Below are 19689 nucleotides of genomic sequence, written 5' to 3' on the forward strand. Positions count from 1 at the left end.
ACAACTTTAGGCCAAGAGGTAACCTCTGTAGCTTAACAAATAGAGCACCCCAGGGATGATGTTTTTTTGTAGGCCAACCCAGAAGTTTACATCACCCTGGTTCCCTCAAGAAAAAGCCTTTGGGATTTTTCCATTGGAGTTTGGATCATTGCAGAAAATAAGCTCTGTGGTAAACAAACATTTATGGTACTTAGACATTTTATTTGGCAACATAATCTTCACAAATCACCACCACTTTTAGGAATAAATGTTATCGCCAGAAATAAAAGCTGTTGCTAAGGTAAAACAAACTACAGTATAGTAGCGTTGCCACCACTACGAGGCTGTAAAGCAGGGTTCAGTGCGTTTCGGTATTATGATATTCTGTCGTCTCATTTATCCACGTTAGCAACTGGCTTTTTCAAGACGCATAAAAGCTGCCAAGAACTGCAGTTCCTCTAATGGCCACCTGAGACAGGCTCCAAAACAGGGTAAATATCCATAGACCCCTAACTTTACAGTAGAAATCTACATGTTTACAACCTGGTACAAACATATCCCAACAGGTCCAGCTATCGGACCCAGATTTCTCCTTAGTCATTAGTTCAAGGTTTGCACATAAGAGAAATTGCCACATATTCTTTTTTTTGACAAAATGTAAATAACATGTGGGCTTAAAACACAATGAAATAACATACATTTCAAGAATAAAGTGCAATTAGTTAAAACCAGGGGGGTTACTAGCATTTGAAGACATTAGGGGCTTAGCCCAGACCTTTGTAGGAAAAAAATATTGCATACATTTTTTAGAGACTTCAGATGTGTTTTCTTTAAAATAATATTGGTGATTGTTTTTTTCTTCCAAAACTTTGGCTTATTTTTAAAAACTTTCCCCTTTAAAATCTTTTTTCTTTACATATTTTAGTGATTTTTTTTGTCTAAAAATCTGGGCTATTTTTTTTGTTTGTTTTTTTTTTGTCTAAAAATTTTGACAATATTTGAAGAAAACATGTCTTCCGTACCGCAGACCCACTGGAATAAAAATCATCAAAATGACACCATTTATCACAGTTAAACAATCATATGGGACAAACCTTTTATGCAGTTCCCAAGAGTCACGAAGGGGTTTAAAAGAAAAAAAATATTTGTAGGTTTGGGGAGCGTCAAAAAATACCAAAAAACAAAATACAGACAACCATTGTAAGTCAATTGTATTCCATTTAGGAAAGACCTGTGAACCACTTTTGAACCACAAGCCACCAGTTGGGGAACACTACTATAACTGAGCATGAAAAAAAAATTACAAACATTGTCTAATATTAGACAAACTTTTTTTTTTTTTATATAATTAATCGTGTAATGAGGAAACAAGTGCTGAGCCAATACAGACTTTTGAGACACCAAATAATCATAAATTATGTTATAGTGAGTTAATTGTCAGGTGTGAACGTAACTTCTTAACAGAAAGAGAGTTGTGAAGGCCTCCCGACGCTCGGCCTGTGTGATGTGAGAGTAGCAGAGCTCAGCAGTTTTCATCCTGTGATCGTGTCACTACATCCTCCTCTTTCTCTCCACATTCACTCTGTTACAGGTCAATAAACCGCTTAATTACTGCGATGCATCTTCTGGCATCAGAATAAAGTGTAGCACGCTCCTCAGGTTTATTTACCAAGAGGCATCATCTGTGTTTTATTTACTGATGGCTTCGCAGCTGCCATATCAGACATCATCATCATGTACAGTGGGAGCAGACAGCTCTGTTTGTTTTACACAGTATGTCTGAAACTTAAATGTACTGCTACTTGTCTTGTCTAGGACACTTGTTTAATCTCGATGACATTCTTCCTGGTTAAATAAATAAAGAAATAAATAACAGAGCATATATTAACTAGGTTTTTAATGTAAATTCTGTTTGTGTTTTCTCTCTTTTGGCAGTTTAATCACACTGGACATGGCAGTTTGTGCAGCCAGGCTATTATGCTCGTGACTGATGGAGCGACTGAAATGTATGACGACGTTTTTGAGAAGTACAATTGGCCAGAGAGAAAGGTGAGTCTGTCTCTTTCTCTCACTCTCTCCTCTATTCCTCACGGTGTCCAATTTTCAATGTTATTCATTCACTTTTCCTGCTTGCTCTGCACTTTTCTTCCAGCGGGGATAGATGTACATTATAATACTTTATGCCAGCTAGAGGCTCCTGTCTTGACTTTTGAAGGATTGTTTTTCAACTTCATTACCACTCATAACTCTGAAATGTAAAGTCCATGTCAATATGATGTTTTTCAAGGTTTTGACTTATTACAGCGCTTTTTTTTTTCTCCCCATGAGGAATAAAACGTGGGAAATTAACTGCTTTTAGCTCAATACAAGCAGCTCAGTCTCAGAGGCGCTGCTCCTCGTTCCCTCGCTGCTGTTCTCCATCCCCACATTTCTTCCCTGACTCAACGATGGGTTTAAAATCTTTTGTTAGCCTCCGTTTGTAAGACCTAAATGCAACTGAAATGAAATGGACTGCTGTGCCCCTCACAAAGCAATAAAAACAACAGCTCAGGGGCTTTGTTCAGTCCTATCAAGCATATGTGTGTTGGCAGTGTTTGGCAGAGTACAGGGCAGTGTTTGGCAGGCTACCCCACCCCCCCTTCATACACCCTCAGGGCCGCTATATGGCAGCCATTCAGTGTTTCCTATATGCTTCATGCTTAGCAAAGCATCTGGAGCCAATGAGCCGTGCAGGTTTGGCAAAGTGTCACACAGCGTTCTTTCAAAAGGACAGTGGTACATGCCCTCATGCTAAACCCCCCAACACAAGAAAATCAGCTAAATTTAACTGCAGATTGCAAACTGAAAAAACATATTTATTGTTAAAAACTGACAAAGATGAAATAAAAAAAAAATCATCACCATTAAAAACTGATAAAGGTGGAATTCAAAAAACAACTTACAGTCAACAAAGTGACAAAGGTAGACTGAAAAAAACCTTACAGTTAAAAGCTGACAGAAGTGGATTGAAAAAAAGAATTGTGACAAAAAGTGACAAAGGTGAACTGAAAAAATACTTAGTGTTAACAACCGGACAAAGATGGACTGAAAAAAATGTAAAGAATGAAAAAAGAGCAACTCAATGCTCAGTGTTTCCTCATGAGGATGTAAAAACATGCAGCTCCGTCTTGCTCCAGAGCCTGATAGAATCAGGACGGGAAGATAAAGTACTGAGGAGACACTTCACTTTGCATGTTTTTTTTAATCCTTCCATCTCTGAAACCGTCGACATCTATGTGTCCTCTGCACAGGTGCGCATATTCCCGTACCTGATTGGACGAGAGTCTGCTTTCGCTGATAACCTCAAATGGATGGCTTGTGCCAACAAAGGTTTGGGACTTTTTGATAAACGTCTTAAGACAGCTTGGTGTCAGAGTGTTGAGTGCGGGCTGATGTGGTGTTTCTGCGGAGAAGTGCGATGTCGGTGGAGGATGTGTGGGTATCCGTGTGGTTTGGCCTTTTGTGTTTCTTGCATGTGTAGTATGCGTGTGTGTGTGTGTGTGTGTGTGTGTGTGTGTGTGTGTGTGTGTGTGTGTGTGTGTGTGTGTGTGTGTGTGTGTGTGTGTGTGTGTGTGTGTGTGTGTGTGTGTGTGCTGGCTCAGATTCTTTCTGCCAAGAGGCAATGAAGTGGCACTTGGGGGGGTCAGAGGTCAATCCGCTCTAATCCCTCTTCCTGTCAGAGTGTCTCCCCCTTGGCTGCTCGCTGCTGATGGCTCCCACGTGTCAACGCTCTGGATGAGTGCCCTCTGGAAGGGAAAGTCACAGCTAGGAAAACAGATCCCACAGAAGGATTGTGGGGAGACGAGCCCCAAACATCCTTCCCCATACAGACCCCTGCTGAGGAATAACCTTACATGTCTAATGTGAAGCATTGTCAGCAACAGCAGGAGCTCACACCAGTCAAATGGCTCATGTGTCACTGTAAGCTGAACGACTGGAAACCTGTTTCCAGAGTGGTTCAGTACAGTGCAGTAATGTCAGGGACATCAGCAGCAAATTACAACATTTTGTAAGAAGAGCACTGGATAAAGTTTAGAACGTGACTAAAAAATCTAGCTATTGCCCTTTTTTGGTAGGGCTATACCCGACTCAGTCAAATCAGATTTGGCAGTTCAATAGGAATATTTGAGGATTTGTTTTGCGTATTAAGTTTTAAAATTTGAACAGGGCTCAATGGGACGTTCAGTGTGACAGCAGAATTCACGTTATATAGTAAACAAACTAATGGCACTAACGACGGCAGAGTGCAACAACAGGTTTGCCAACACTAGATATCAAACAAAAGTCAGACGCTGCAGGATATCAGCTTGCTGTTTGCTGTAATCTCACTTCTTCTAAGCAGAAGAGCAGCCTCTCTCTCCATCTGTGCCAAGGATCTCCTCCATGCCGCAGCTGTTTGAGTCAAAGAGTAGCATGAAAGTCAGGAGCACTCACTTTGCAGCAAAATCTGGAGACTATAATGTCCCTAGAAGTGCACTGCACAGCACACTGACTAGCAAAAAAAGACTGCTCTACTTGAATCAGTCTCAGTAGACTGAGGGCTCTCTGACTAATGATGCAAATCTTTGACTTTAAAGGGACAGTCCGACTTTTTGCTGATATTACTTTTATTTAAGTTTTAGATGCAGGATTAATCATTGCTCATGTGATATTTTTCCACCACTGGATATCAGTTTTGATACTTTTATGTGTAGTTAGTACCTAGTGTTTCCAAGTGGTTTTATTTCTGGCACCCATGGTGCAAAGACTACAGAATCGCTCTCTGTTTTCCTCAGAGCTGAGCAAATAGCAACCCAGTCACCAGAAAAAAACATTGTCATTGCACACTTCTGCAAACCATAACATTACATTTACATCTTGTTAGGTAACACATATGCTGAAACTTTATGTTTCAACAACACTGAGGTTGAGGTTTAGGCACAAAAACACCTTGGTTATGATTAGGAAAAGATCGTGTGTTAGCTTAAAATACCTGGTTTTAGTGGCACAATCCCAGCTGGAAAAGCTGTGATTGGCATCAGAAGCTTTTTGTGTCAGTATGGAGTGAGTGATGACAAGTCTATGTAAACATTAAGGCACTTTACGTCACCACAAAAATGTTGATATGATATGTATATGTGCAAATGTGAAGCTGTGCTTTGCAGAAACAATGGCAACATTTTTTTTCTGGCAACTAGGCTGCAAAAAACTTACATTTTGGTTTCAATTATAAACGTAGGAGTGAATGGAGGAAAAACATGAGAGGAAAAGTAATTTCAATTTTTTTTTTAAATTCCAAAAAAATAAAACTGAGGCAAAATCTTGTTTAGTTGAGACAAAAAAAAATCTTTCACAACAAATGAAACGAGCTTTTAATGCAATAGACAGGCAAATTTATTACACAGCAATTTGGGGTTTTTAACATACATTAATACTCTTATTGGGGATAGCTCCTGATAGCTAACTGTTCACGCTGTGGTTGATGCACTTCCTTTGTGCCATAAATCAAGCCTTCATTTTCCCGGGAGATACTACCCAGTGGCAGACAGACTTGCATGGTAAAAGTGAGGCCGAGGGAGCCATACTAAATCTAAATAAATCCTATTCTGTAGTCATTACATTGTGCAATCAACATTTACTTCATTTAATAAGTTAAAGCAAAAACATGTGCGTTTCCACTTTAATACTTGTGTGTGTTTAATTGCAGGATATTTCACTCAGATCTCCACCTTAGCAGACGTTCAGGAGAACGTGATGAGGTATCTTCATGTCATGAGCCGGCCGAAGGTCATTGACCACGAGCACGACACCGTGTGGACTGAAGCTTACGTGGACAGTGCTGTGAGTATGTTACAGTGATTTACTTCTTGGGATGAAGCATAATCATATTTTCTTGTGTTTGTTATTAGTCCTCATTCTCAATTTGCATTTGCATGTGAGTGAGACAGTTTGTACAGTGCGGCAACATGCTTTGGTTCCTCTTCTGCAGCCTGCAGTTCATGTTATTTTGTCCGTCTCCGTACCGAGCACTAAATGTGCACATGTGTGTGTCTGCTTTCTCATCATTAGTCTTCATGCTGCTCGAATGATTCATCATTAGGAGCTTCATTAATCTGCATGGATCTCCCCCCCGTCCTACATCTGCGTCCACAAAGTCAATGCACAGTGTGAAGGCTTTAATTCACTGGACGATTCAATCTTTATGCGTCTCTTCTTTCATTTCAGCTTTCTCAGGCTCATAAGGTAAATATATACACGTGATCTGATCTTTACAGTATCTATACGTATAATCAGATTTTTTTAAAAAAACAACAAAAAACAACCTTTTTGTTTTGTTATCATAAAAGAAACAACCAGATGGGAAGTAGTTTTAAACTAGCATCAGAAAGGAGATCATGGGCAGGTAATAAAAGGTTTCCACTGGGATGCAGCAATTTTGAGTCAATTTGAATAAAGTTGGAGTGACCCGAGGCAAGGCAAGTTTACTTATACGGCGCATTTCAGCAACAGGGAATTTCAAAGTGCTTTACTCACAGAGTGCAGAAGAAACACACTATAAAAGAACATTTAAATAGAATTAAAAGAGTCATTAAAGAACCAAGAGACAGAAAATAAAAACATGCCAAAATAGAATAAAAGTGGTGCATAGAAACTAAATGCTGCTTCTCCATGTTTAGATTTGACTCTGGGGACACAAAGCAGACCTGTCCCAGATGACCTGGGACGTCTGGATGTGTGTTCATCAGAAATGTAATTTGCCCCTAAACAGTTCAGTGCTTTATAAATCAGCAGTTGTATTCAGAAATCAACTCTCTGACAGACAGACAGAAGACCTCAGAAATGGAGTGATGTGATCCACCTTCTTAGTCTTACTGAGGACTCGAGCAGCAGTGCACTGAATCAGCTGCAGCTGTCCGATCGATATTTTTAGGGAGAACCTAAAAAACACAGTTACAGTAGTTGGTCCACAGAAGATAAATGCATGGACAAGTTTTTCCAAATCTTATTGAGACATAAGTCCTTTAATCCTTGATAGATTTTTGAAGGTGTACTTCACGCAGTTGTGGAATGTAACATAGTACATTAACTCAAGTACTGTGCTTATGTGGGAATTTGAGGTACTTGTACTTTATTTAAGTGTTTTCTTTTCAAGTCACTTTATACATTTACTCCACATTATATTATAAATATTATACTTTTTACTTCAATATATTTATCACACAGCTTTAGCTACTTTACATGCATTGCAGAAAAACATAATAAGAGTTTATAAAATATGATGTAGTGTTATAATGAAATTACCAAAGAGTTTATACATATACAGCTGCAACAATGGATGATTGATCAATCAGTCAGTACACAGAAGTAAGTCAATTATTTTGATAAACATTGGAGTTTATTTCTATTTTTAAATAATTTTAAGCTTTGGGTAAGGCTATTTCCAATTTTGTTCATAATTTCAAGGTTTTTCCTTTTTTTAATGTTTTTTCTCTCCTTTTTTAAAATTATTTGGGATAGGGTTTTTTTCTGATAATTTTGCTGCATTGGGTACTTTAACTTTTAATACTTTAAGTACATTTTCCTAATTGTGCTTACTTACCGTAACATTTTCAATGCAGGACTTTGACTTTTAATAGAGTATTTTCACAGGGTGATACTGGTACGTTCCATAAGTAGAGTCTAGCTAGCAAAAATTTCTGACTTGGTCTGTGGCTATTATCATTGCCGACTGAGCCTGAGCGCCGACTTCGTTCATTCCTCATTGGCTCCAAAAACAACTACTCCAGTTTTGTCTTTGTTCACTTGGAGAAAATGGTGGCACGTACAATCTGTGATTTGTTTGGTGCACATCGAGAGGGTGAGAAAGCTGCTTATAGTACCTATTTTTCAACATTATGCTTTTATATTTCCCAGGAAGTCTGAACTCGGAGAGGTTCTTCCCTCTGAGGGACAGGCGCAATAGAGGAACATTTATTGTACTTCTCTCCAGTATGGAGACGATGAGCACACACACACACATACACGCACACACGCAGAAGGGTTAGGAGATTGTCCTCTGGAGTGTGTGCTCTTGTATCTCAGCCTCAGACACACCATTCATCATTCTGTGGATCATTGCATTTTATCTCCTAAAGCCCATAATAAAACTGACATTGGAGGGGAGACCAAGAAAGAGGGAGAGAAAAGGGAGAGAGAAGGGGGAGGTGGTTAGGCGTCTGTGGCTTTACCTGTGTGTGTGTGTGTGTGTGTGTGTGTGTGTGTGTGTGTGTGTGTGTGTGTGTGTGTGTGTGTGTGCGCGTGTGCGTGTGCGTGTGCGTGCGTGTTTGTGTGTAGACCAAAGCAGTCCAGTCTCCACTTCCATTGTGTGTTGTGATGAATTTAAGGACCCGCCATTCTTCATTTTGTCAAGCAAGATAGTACACACTGCAGTTCACAGCTCGGTTGCCTCATGCATGCACGTACACAAATGAACATCAACCAAACGCACGCACGCACGCGCGCGCGCGCGCACACACACACACAGACACAGACACAGACACAAGCACACACAGGGACAAAGGCACACTCAGCTGTGTCGACTCATGGGGTGAGGGAATAGCAGACCTACTTTAACAGCGCTCATGTGCTTCATTATGTCAGCCCTCATCCTACTGAACTGACCTCGCCTCCTCCTTTGAGCCTCACGTGACACTCACATGGTTCAGGTTTAATGACAGAAAGGCTGCGACCTGGATCCTTTATGTTTTTGCAGGGATTGATTCAGATGCTGCTTGTAATTAATTAAGTGTCAAGTGGTATCCTGATCTAGTGAGACCTTATTATGTGTTCCCTGTTTCTTAATTTTGTAGCTACCTTTGCTCAGTTATTGTCCGGCCCTGAGGCTGTTCCCCGCCGAATAACTCACGCTCCTCTCTTTTCTATCTGGAAATTTTAATTGAACTTCATGTCAATTCGGCTGCCTCTTGACTGGTAATTAGCTACTGTACTGTGTGAATAAACAAAAAGGTGTTTTCACCAGTTATGGATTAATATTTCCACGGCAGCTGTTCTTTTTCTTTAAAATCACATCTTTATATTATTCTGTTGATTTTTTTTAGGTTTTCTTTTGCAAAAAATGATTGATTTAACATCATCAGCAGCTCTTTTTCTGCAGTTGCAGCAATAGAAGGACAAAAGACTTTATCTTTGGAATCTCAGTTTGTCAACGCAGAACATATGCAGTGTAATAGATGTCTAACTGTGTTTGCTATTGCTCTGAATATACAAGTTGTACTGATTAAGAAATGTTGGGTAAACCTTTAAGAATATCGGCATAGAAATACACTTTAATTGCGTTTCTTTCTCTGTTCATTTTTTGACCGATACGGACAAACCTGATTGGAGAACTTACTGACTCTCCTCTCAGTAGGGTTACTTGGCTAAAACAGCAGCAATCAACACTTTTTTTTTTTTCAGCTGAATGATAAAGCGGGCCCAAGTCTGATGACTACAGTCGCCATGCCTGTCTTCAGCACAAAGAATGAAACGGTGAGTGAGTGACAGTCATTTGCTCACATTAGTATTGTTCTTCAGTGTAGTTTTGATATACTTTTTATTCCTCAACATTTATTTGACACCCATAGTTACTATGTTTCAGATTAGGATTTTACTGGGAAAAAAAAGATGTTTATTAAATTCAATACTTCAATGGCAGCCATTCTGATTAACGTGGTAACGCTGACAGCCCTACTGATAATACTTTACTTTGACCTAACTTTCACTGGTGTAAAGTACTTTTATGTTTTGGTGTTGGCACTTTTACTAGGACCTAAATAATCCTTCCACCACTATGCAGATTTTATGTAAAGCTGTGTTTTGAATCTCTTCATGCAGAAGAACCAGGGTATTCTGTTGGGGGTCGTAGGAACAGACATCCCTCTGCAGGAGCTGATGAAGCTCATCCCTAAACATATGGTACAGTCAGCTGTTCTTGCACTTTGAATAAATGAATGTATTAGTATGCATTTTTTTAAAAAAAAAAGTTTTTCCTTGTGTATTTTATTCTGTGTCTCCAGTTAGGAATCCATGGCTACGCATTCGCTATCACAAACAACGGCTACATCCTGACACACCCGGACCTCAGGCCTTTGGTAACTCAGTTTCTTAACATTACTTTTATACCACAACAGTCTCACAGCATTCCCTGACTTTACCCTGTTTTTCCTTCTTTTTTTTTTTTTGTCCATGCAATTGTGTACATAACGGAAATTATGAACTGAGGCACACAGAGACAAATGTGTTATCCTGTTAGGAAGCTAAATGGGCTCGTATAGTCTGTAATCCCCACCTTTTCCTTTGATGTATGCATGCAGGGATAAAGGCCACTCATAGGGCTGGCTGGCCTGAGATTTCCCAGAGGTAACTTAACACTCGGTGGCAGAGACCACAGCCGCTCGCCCTGGGACCGCTGGTTCCTCAGGAGCTATGGCTGTGCTAGTGGATCTGTGTGTGCCAGTGTTAGTGCTATTCCTCTCTGTGCAACTGTGCGTGTGTGCTGGTCTGTGTTGGTTTTTTTGTGAGTGTCTCTCTGTGGCTCAAACTGTGCTGTGGTTGTACTCATTGACTTGTTGTTTCTTGTGGACCACGCGACATACAGTAGCCGAGTTTGACATGTACAGTTTAATGCATCAGCTTGTTTGAGCGTGGGTTTCCTATCAATCATATTAATCGTTTTTCATTTACCCGACAGTGTTAATTTCACACACGATTTGTTAAATAATTACACAGCAAAATCTCCTTAACAAGGCCTGATAAATAAGAGCATACAGTGAGTCCTTATGTGACATTGAAACACAAAAGACTGATAACAGTGAAGCTTTTCTAAATAGATTTATTTCTGTCATATGAAGCTCATAAATTAAAACAATTATGTGTTACTTGATTTCACAGTTGGATCAGGCTAGAGTAGCTGACATGTTTAGATCGTGGTTAGTAGAAATAAAACAACACGACACAAATTGGATCATTAAATTGTGAATACTGTGTTCCTCTGCAGTATCAGGATGGACAGAAGAGGAGGAAGCCCAACTACAGCAGCGTCGATCTCTCTGAGGTGGAGTGGGAGGACAAGGACGATGCCGTACGTCTTAAACTCCTAAAAACCAGTGTTATAGGAAAACAGTCATACTTTATTGTTCAAAATGAAACGCTTGATGTACTTTGGTCTACATGCAACCATAGGCTGTATAAGTTATAGACTGAGCCACTGTGACATCACCCATTGGTTTGCAGACTCCCTTTTTGAGTTTTGGACAGTAAGAATTGATCACATAAGGATGAGATGGTGGATGTAACCCTAACGCTCGTGACTCACTGCATGCGTGAGCAGTTTGTGAGCGTGGCAGAACCTGTTGTTCTTTTTTCGACACCCATGTTAACAAGTTAGAGCAGCCACACTGCCTGCGTGAGTAAGGCTGCTCAGGTGCATCTCAGCTGCCGCTCAGCTGTGGCCGATGTAGAGAAACGATGGCTTGCGCACGGTTGTCCGCAGAAATAGAAATGGTGTTTTGATAATTACATTGACCATTTACCACATTTTACTACAGTTTCAACATCTTTATCGGTCACAGACATGATAAAATACACATGTATCGTCTTTACTCAACCTTTCCTGTTTCTGTTTCAAAATAAAAGCCCTCTGACGGTGTTTCTGTCGACAGAATCCCATAAGTCGATCACACAAGGTTTTTTATTGTGAAATATTTGCTTGACTGCATTGTTGATGCAGGCAGTTCTGTAATAGTGTTGCAGCAACACAAGAGTGCAAGATGCAGCAGTTTGGTGAGGTTTCCATCATGTGCTGCTCACACATACAATGTGTTCCCACTGTATTGCTAGCTGCTAGCTTTGCTACAATTACTTTTCAGACCCTCTGAGAAACTTTATTTCTAAAAAGTGACCAACAACAAACTTCCTCATCAATCAAAAAAAAGAGGGAGAAATATATTGTAGTATAATTAATTTCCATACATGCTGCTCAGAGTAATCACAGTTCTCAGCTCTTCTGCCATCAGAGCTGGGCTCTTCCTCTCTCTCGTCCTGCGCCGTGCAGCGTGTGGATAGGCAGGAGATGAGACGCCATAGACAGTGGGAGTTAAGTTGTTGTGAGTTTCTACGGTTACGTTGATTCTCTCACACCCTGGATTTAAATCCACAAGAAGTGGTGCACTATCAGTGTCATAGCTCTCATTCCATTCAAATGTTTTGTTTAGGATTTTTCTGTGAAATCTACTGCTTCCAATAATGAGCAGTGACCTGACGTGATCTTCTAGTACTAGTTACTCTCATCGAAAAAAAAGCCAACAAATCTGTAGCATGGTGCATTTAAAGTGATGGTTGATTGTGAAAATGCTAATGCTTTTTTTTGCCAGCAAAGAAACATGCTTAAAACCATTAAAACAAATTGTACCAACAGAAAAACTAAATACTGAACTCCTTGGAGGGTCTTTTAGTGTAACTAGAGGCTGAGCAAGGCTTTTTAAGGTTACAATTTTTGTATCAATTAATTTTAATTAATTGAAAAGCTGAAATAATGACAACTACAACTAAGATTATAACTGTGAATCTGAGGTTACGCCATGGCTACATTACCCAAACAATGCTGTGACAATGACTTGTGAAAGTACCACACCCATCTGTCATTTCTAGCAGCCACAGCTGTAACTATGTAGAGCTTTAATCAATAATAACATTTAAACAAGTGAGTTATGTAAAAATGCAGTCCTTGTACAGTTGTCATAAAAGAGGAAGTTAGCTATAGAAAGAAAACCATTTTTCTACCAGACTGTAAACATGTTTATTTCTGCTGTAAAGTTGGAGACTTTAACATGGAGGGCCTATGGGGATTGAATTGCATTTGCAGCCAGCCTCAAGTGGCCATGCAAGGACTGCAGTTTATGGCAGCACTGCCGTGCTGGTTTCATTTTTCAGCCCCAGGGGCTTCCACTTGAATGCAACGTTATGCGATTGCAACTCACTCAATGCCTGGATTTCACATTCGAACTGAACTGGGTGTTCATTAGTTTGTCCAGTGGTCTGTTGTCTTTAGAGTCGAGTAAATGATCAATTATTTCATATCAATTCATTGATTAATGATTAAGGTGTGACTCTGTTTTCAGTGTCCCAGTAAAATGGCAGCCACAAACAGGTTGCTGTGACCCTACCTCGACCTCTCTGCTCTCCGTGCCTCACTGCATGCTTTATCTTTCAGCTGCGTAACGCTATGGTGAACAGGAGGACGGGGACTTTCTCCATGGAGGTGAAGAAGACAGTGGATAGAGGGGTGAGGCTGCAGATAAAGACGTTCAGTGTCTCCCTATCAGATGAGAGTTGTTCTCTCTGTTTTCTCTGGACTCGTGGAGTAAATCTAATCTGCCCTTTTTCTTCTGCTCTTTCAGAGGCGTGTCCTGAAGATGCACAATGACTATTACTACACTGACATCAAAGGAACACCATTCAGGTGGAAGAAAGGTTTCATTACATTCCTAAAACGACTTTCTGTCAGTTTATGGCTCGATTATAGTTAAGAGTTGACTCTCTCCTCTGCTTGTGTCTGCAGTGTCGGAGTGGCTCTCTCCAGAGGTCACGGAAAGTACTTCTTCAGAGGAAATGTATCAGTCGAGGCCGGTATGTCACTCCAACACTTTTATCTTCTCTGTTAACAGAAGCCTGAATACAGTGAGATGCATGTCACTCTGACTTGCCTGTGTGGGAGGGCTTATTGTATCAGTCCACCCAGGCTGGCATTGCTGAAGCGTTACTGACTTGTGTTTTTCAGGGCTCCGTGATCTGGAACAGCCAGATGTCGCCCTGGCAGATGAATGGTAACGCTGGGGTTGTGGGAGCGGGCGTTCATGCGTTATGTAGGTTATCTCTCTGTGTTCGGGGATGTGGAGGCCTGTGATGTAACCGTTGTGGCTCTGTTTGGACCACAGGACTTATTGCAACACAGAGGAGCAGCACGAGCACCGTCACCTGACCCAGATTCAAGCCATCAAGCTCTTCATGACGGGCCACAGACCACACCTCAAATGTAAGACACATATGAGCCTGACCTGAATAAATTAGACTACATGGAGCCCGTTTTATCTGTTATTAAATAACAGTAAAAGAAGGGTGAATATAATAAGCACAAAATGATTTTTACAAAAAGATGGATGTTTTGGGTCTTTAAACGACTGCAGGTGACAGAGAGCTGATCCAGGAGGTGTTATTTGATGCTGTGGTCACCGCTCCACTGGAGGCCTACTGGACCGGACTGGCCCTCAACAAGTCAGAGTAAGAACATTTTGGCACCACTTTATAGTCTCCTTTCAAGGCCACAGTTGCAATTGTTATTTAATCATTAATGAAGGGTGTCTATTAAAGGGATAGTTCAGATTTTTTGAAGAGGGATTGTGTTTTACATGCAGTAGATATCAGTCTGCATGGAAACCCAAAATGCCATCATACTTTTCGGTATGAATTTTGTACTTAAACTGTATCTTTGGTAGATAAACACCTGATTTGTTAAATCAAACTGCTAAAGCCTCATATTAGTTGTAACTTTATAATGCATTTTTTGCACATAATGAGGGCTGCGTTTGTCCTCCATCACTTACAATAAAATGATGTTATGAAGAGGTGTATATCACAGCCATTATAAGTTGGAGGAAAAATCACAGCGATCAAAAACAATTTGAATTTACATATCAACATGTGAGTACTAGTTTAAGACAAACTTTAAAAATGTAAAGTTATCCTTTAAAGCTCACTTAAAATCTTATTTTAATGTCCTGATGTACATGTTGATGTGATGTTCTCTGTCTTAAAATGAGTGTTGAACATGTGCATGTCATGTAAGGCTTTGCAACTAATGAATAGTAAGTAAGTAAGAAAAATTTAGTTTTATAGCACTTCTCTGACATAGATCACTTATTTCTTCACAAGGGAAATATACAGAAAACGAGAAAGAAAGCATAGAAGATTATGTGTCCATGGTGTTAAAAATTCAAAACTATTTTGCACAGTTCATAAAAAAATACAATACACAACAAGAGCACATGAAAACACCAAGAAAATACAGAGGAAGTGCATACATATTAACCAAACTCCTGCATAAACAGGTGTGATTTTAGCTGAGTTTTAAAAGAAACCACAGAGTCAGCAGACAGTTATGGTGCAGGGAGAGCATTACAAAATTTAGGTGCTACAACATCAAAAGCTCAGTCACCAGGGGTCTTTAGATGGGTGTGAGGAACAGACAGCTAATGTTGTTTATATGATCAAGAGAACAAGCTGAAGAATTTGGGAGTCTGACCGTGTAGTGCTCTGTAAACGAGAATGAGAATTTTTGAACCGGTTTCTGTACTCAACAGGGAGCCTGTGAATACTCTCATTTCAGAGTAATTTATTTTCGTTATCAATTCATTAATAATTTCGCCTATAAAATATTGTTTTAAACTGTAATCCTCTGAAGAAGAGTTACATCAGCTGCGTCAGGAACTTTTCTCTGTTCAACTTAAACTTCATCGACAGTCAATTTAAGCTATGCTTCATAAATAAACTGATAAATGTCCTGCATGATACATTTTAAAGAAAAAGCTAAATTACATGTGACTTTGTATGATTGTGTGTAGACATCAGTCAGGGATGTTCGGGGACAGCACTCAGGGAAATCATGTACAGATTACAGAGTTCTTACTATATTAAACTAACAGGAACTCGGACAAAGGAGTGGAGATTGCTTTCCTGGGTACACGCACCGGCCTGTCGAGGACCAACCTGTTTGTGCCCGCCGATCAGCTCTCCAATCAGTGAGTCCCGCTGCTCAACATCTCTCTAATCATTACTTACAGCACGAGGCGAGGCTGTGATTGTGCTTGATGAATCTAATCCTGCGCTCCTCGCCTCTCTTTCATTCTGCGTGCTTCCTCAGAGATTTCCTGACAGCGGAGGACAAGGAGGGTGTATTTAATGCTGATCACTTCCCTCTGTGGTACAAGAGAGCTGCAGAGCAGGTCCCCGGCACATTTGTCTACTCCATCCCCTTCAGCACAGGTACGCAGAACAAAAAAGATAAGAGACAGCTCAAGTGTGCAAAGTAAAGGTTCCTTGATTCAGCACATAATCTTTCTTTTTCTGTTAAATAATCTGCACTTTACGTTATTTAAGTCATTCCTATTATACTTTCAATTATCGACTGCAGCATTATGTAAATTACTTTATGGAAATTCATCTTGTTGCTCCAGTCATTCAGCATTTTAACATCTTAATCAGTCTTCCTCTATGTCCCTCTTTCTGTTCTGGAGTGTGGTTTTTACTGGTTTCCACTGATAGGATGTGCAGCACAGCTCACCTCCCTTACAGCTTTTATGCAGTTAATGTGGCTCACGCTCTGTCTGCTAGCCTGAGTTCAGCTTCTCTCTCCGGGACATTTACCACCTTTTCTCTGTTAATGGTGACTGCATCCTCTCATAACCTGAAATGTCCCATCATGGCTCCCATTTCTGAAACATCACAGTCATCCTGCTTTCGAAGAAGCTCTGACTGGACATTACTATAATGTAATAGACCAGTACTGCGGTCTCTTTTAAACCTGCCAGCTGGGGCTGCTGAGTAAAGGGCACCACCTAGTGAGCAAACATGTAATCTCAACTCTCTTCCTCTCTAGCTTTAGAAAATAAGAGCGTGGTTTTGGCCAGTACAGCAATTCAGCTACTCGATGACAGAAAGTCTCCAATAGTTGCAGGTACCAACCTCTGAAGTCTTTTTTATCATTACTGTCTTCATGCTAATGATTGTTTTTCAGCAGTCTCTCATGTTCTTGGTCTCAGCTGTAGGGATCCAGATGAAGCTCGAGTTCTTTCAGAGGAAGTTCTGGACCGCCTGCAGACAGGTAACGACACGACAGCAACTACTAAGACAGCTTAAATGCGCTCCCTGATCAGGTGTGAAGCTTAACTATGTGCGTTTTGTTTCTCAGTGTACGGCTCTGGATGGAAAATGTAGCATTAGCTGTGATAACGCGGTAAGAGCAATCACATAACTCTGGCTTTTGATTTTTTTTTCACCCTCAGGTTGTTTTGTTGACATAATCTTTTTATTTATTCTTCTGACAGGATATAAACTGTTATCTCATTGACAACAATGGCTTCATTCTTGTCACAGAGGAGCAATCCCAGGTACTGTGTGTATATTTACACATTTACATCTATAAAATACTAACAGAAACACTCAAACACATATCTCCCATTTCCATAACTGGATTTTTTTGGGGGAGTTTTTCCTTATCCAAAGTGAGGGCACAGGACAGAGGCTGTTGTATGTTGTACAGATTGTAAAGATATGTATGTGTTTTATTCAGATTGATCTATTATTGTTTTGTAATAAATGTTTCATTTTTGTTATATTTAATCGAGGTGTGTATGTTGAATACTGGGGCTGAAAGAGAGAATATTCATGATTAATATATTAATTTTAGTTTTTTGATAACGTTTCAAAAGAGGGGTAGGACTTGATAAGTATTCACTTCCTCCTACTCCTTTCCGACGTGACACACCTTTTGTTAACTGAATATGTCCGCTGGGTATTCTGGTGTTGTTTTCTTACTTATATTTTTATTTTATTTATCTCATTTAATTTTGCATGCTTTGCCCTTAAGGCAAATTTCGGCTATCGGGTTATATAAATAAAATTCACGACTTGACTATTTGCAGCCCTGAAATAAATATCAGTTTCTCCGTTGATGCAATTTGTCTGTAAAGTTTTAAAAATGAGAAAATAATTTTTAATTGCAGCCTCCTTAGTTACCAGAATTAATCTGTTTTTATTGGATGTTTCTATTATTTTGTCCACTCAGTGTATATGTTAAGCCATGTGCTGGTGTGCTTTGACATAACTTCTCTCTCAGACAGGGCTCTTCTTTGGAGAGGTGGAAGGTGCTGTTATGAGCAAACTTCTTCAAATGGGCTCCTTCAAAAGGTCTGAGACTCAACCTTACGTTTCCCTGAGCTCTCAAATAAACCATTTAACCTGACTTTATAAACGTGTTCTTATAAATGTCATATTTGATGGTTATTACAACCTCCGCTGCTCCGTTTGTGTTGCAGGATCACGCTGTACGATTACCAGGCCCTCTGCAGAGAGTACTCTGGGAGCAGCGACAGTGCACGCACTCTGTCAGATGTAAGACAATCAGCTGGTAGTTTTTAAAATAGAGACTTTAGAAGCAACATTTTAACAACTGTGTATCTTCATGTGTGTGACACAGAGTTTTCACTCTGGTGGAACATCAGCACAGAGTACCGTCCCAAAATGAACTAACATTTTATTCTTTTCAATCTCTTTCAGCCCTTCACTGTCATTAAGTGGCTCCTGACTGAACTTGTCATGTAAGAATAACACCAAAAAAAACATTTAAAAAGTGTACGTCACATAGGCCCATGAATTAAATGATATGCTGTACACAATGTAGTAACTCTTGAGATTATATTGATTAATAATATTTTGCATATGTTCCTGCAAACCACATGTATGTTGCACATTTCAACATATAAAATGTTTCTAAACTGACATTTTATGAGGTGACTGTTATCAGTAACGTGGAGGGGATGATCGATGGCATGACACCTGGATGAGACGCCTGCTGAGCTGCAGACCTCTGTTTGAAAACAACAAAACTGGTTGTTTTTTAGTGAGTTGTTGCAGTTTCTCCAGCAGCTTTTTAGGCACCAAATGTGGGTGTTTACAGGCGACCCATCGCTGTTTTTCCATTAGGGATAGTGCCATGAAAAGTGAGTGTTTTTTAGACTCATTGCTGCTTTTTCTGCTTGGATTGTACCACCAAAACTGGTATTTTAAAGACTAAACATGATCTTTTACTTACTGTAACAAATTGTTTTTTGTGCTTGAACCTATTAATACATTACTCAGAGTGTTTTTAAACATTAAGAAATGTAAAGTTTCAATGTATCTGCAACAGAATTCAGATGCAAAATATCTGTGGTTTGCGGAAACAACAATGCTAACATTACTCTGGCGACTGGCGGGAGGCATTTTCATATTTCATCCTCTCAGCTATGCACTAACATTACTTTGTTACTCAGCATGTCAGCCATTAACAAGATACATTGGTTAACTGTTACTTAATACTTATATTTTTGTGCTTAAATGGCATTAGATAATTAATGTATACAATAATAAGTGATGCTTATTTTGTTTTAATTGATATTAAATTAATATCTTCCCATAACTGCCATTGGAAACATTTGTTTTAATGTGATTTTTATGTTTCTCTCTCAAGTTTCCTGCTAGAATTTAACCTGTACAGCTGGTGGAACGTGGATCTCTCCGTCAAAGGTAACTGACGTTGTTGATCATTGCAAGCGTGCATGTGTGAGAGTGTGTGAGCAGGAGAATTGGAAACCTTATGTGTGGTTTTGTTAACTTTTGCAGTTCGGTTAACTTTGCTTTGTCACACATTCAGCTCAGAGATCTCGGGGTAAAACGACGATGGTGCCATGTGATACAGAGTACCCTGCTTTCGTCTCTGAACGCACCATCAAAGAAACAACGGGCAACATTGACTGTGATGGCTGTGTCAGGTAATGCTGCAGCCCCACTTAGAAACACAGTGAATCATCCAATAATCACCGCCTTTCCTAACACTACCTA

General features: G+C 39.8%; 1 protein-coding gene across 2 annotated transcripts in view; it reads left to right on the forward strand.

The window, feature by feature from the left end:
• The window catches only part of cacna2d3 (calcium channel, voltage dependent, alpha2/delta subunit 3), a 44697-nt gene that overhangs the window by 23060 nt on the left and 1948 nt on the right, over positions 1-19689 (forward strand). The window contains exons 12-36 of one of the 2 annotated variants that reach the window (XM_088090802.1): positions 1915-2028; positions 3270-3348; positions 5705-5838; positions 6223-6240; positions 9454-9525; positions 9871-9951; positions 10053-10127; positions 11033-11116; positions 13247-13318; positions 13434-13495; positions 13595-13662; positions 13814-13859; positions 13971-14068; positions 14220-14313; positions 15735-15830; positions 15953-16074; positions 16688-16765; positions 16851-16912; positions 17000-17044; positions 17136-17198; positions 17927-17997; positions 18126-18201; positions 18367-18407; positions 19319-19374; positions 19502-19619. In XM_088090802.1, the coding sequence (XP_087946928.1) occupies positions 1915-2028; positions 3270-3348; positions 5705-5838; positions 6223-6240; positions 9454-9525; positions 9871-9951; positions 10053-10127; positions 11033-11116; positions 13247-13318; positions 13434-13495; positions 13595-13662; positions 13814-13859; positions 13971-14068; positions 14220-14313; positions 15735-15830; positions 15953-16074; positions 16688-16765; positions 16851-16912; positions 17000-17044; positions 17136-17198; positions 17927-17997; positions 18126-18201; positions 18367-18407; positions 19319-19374; positions 19502-19619 (1925 nt within the window). Of the gene's footprint in view, positions 1-1914; positions 2029-3269; positions 3349-5704; positions 5839-6222; positions 6241-9453; positions 9526-9870; positions 9952-10052; positions 10128-11032; positions 11117-13246; positions 13319-13433; positions 13496-13594; positions 13663-13813; positions 13860-13970; positions 14069-14219; positions 14314-15734; positions 15831-15952; positions 16075-16687; positions 16766-16850; positions 16913-16999; positions 17045-17135; positions 17199-17926; positions 17998-18125; positions 18202-18366; positions 18408-19318; positions 19375-19501; positions 19620-19689 lie in introns of those variants that run through there. The other variant, XR_015779562.1, reaches the window with a different exon arrangement.

This window comes from Plectropomus leopardus, chromosome 2 (assembly GCF_026936395.1).
Source record: "Plectropomus leopardus strain MGB_pleo_1.0 chromosome 2, ASM2693639v1, whole genome shotgun sequence".
Classification (NCBI taxonomy): domain Eukaryota; kingdom Metazoa; phylum Chordata; class Actinopteri; order Perciformes; family Serranidae; genus Plectropomus; species Plectropomus leopardus.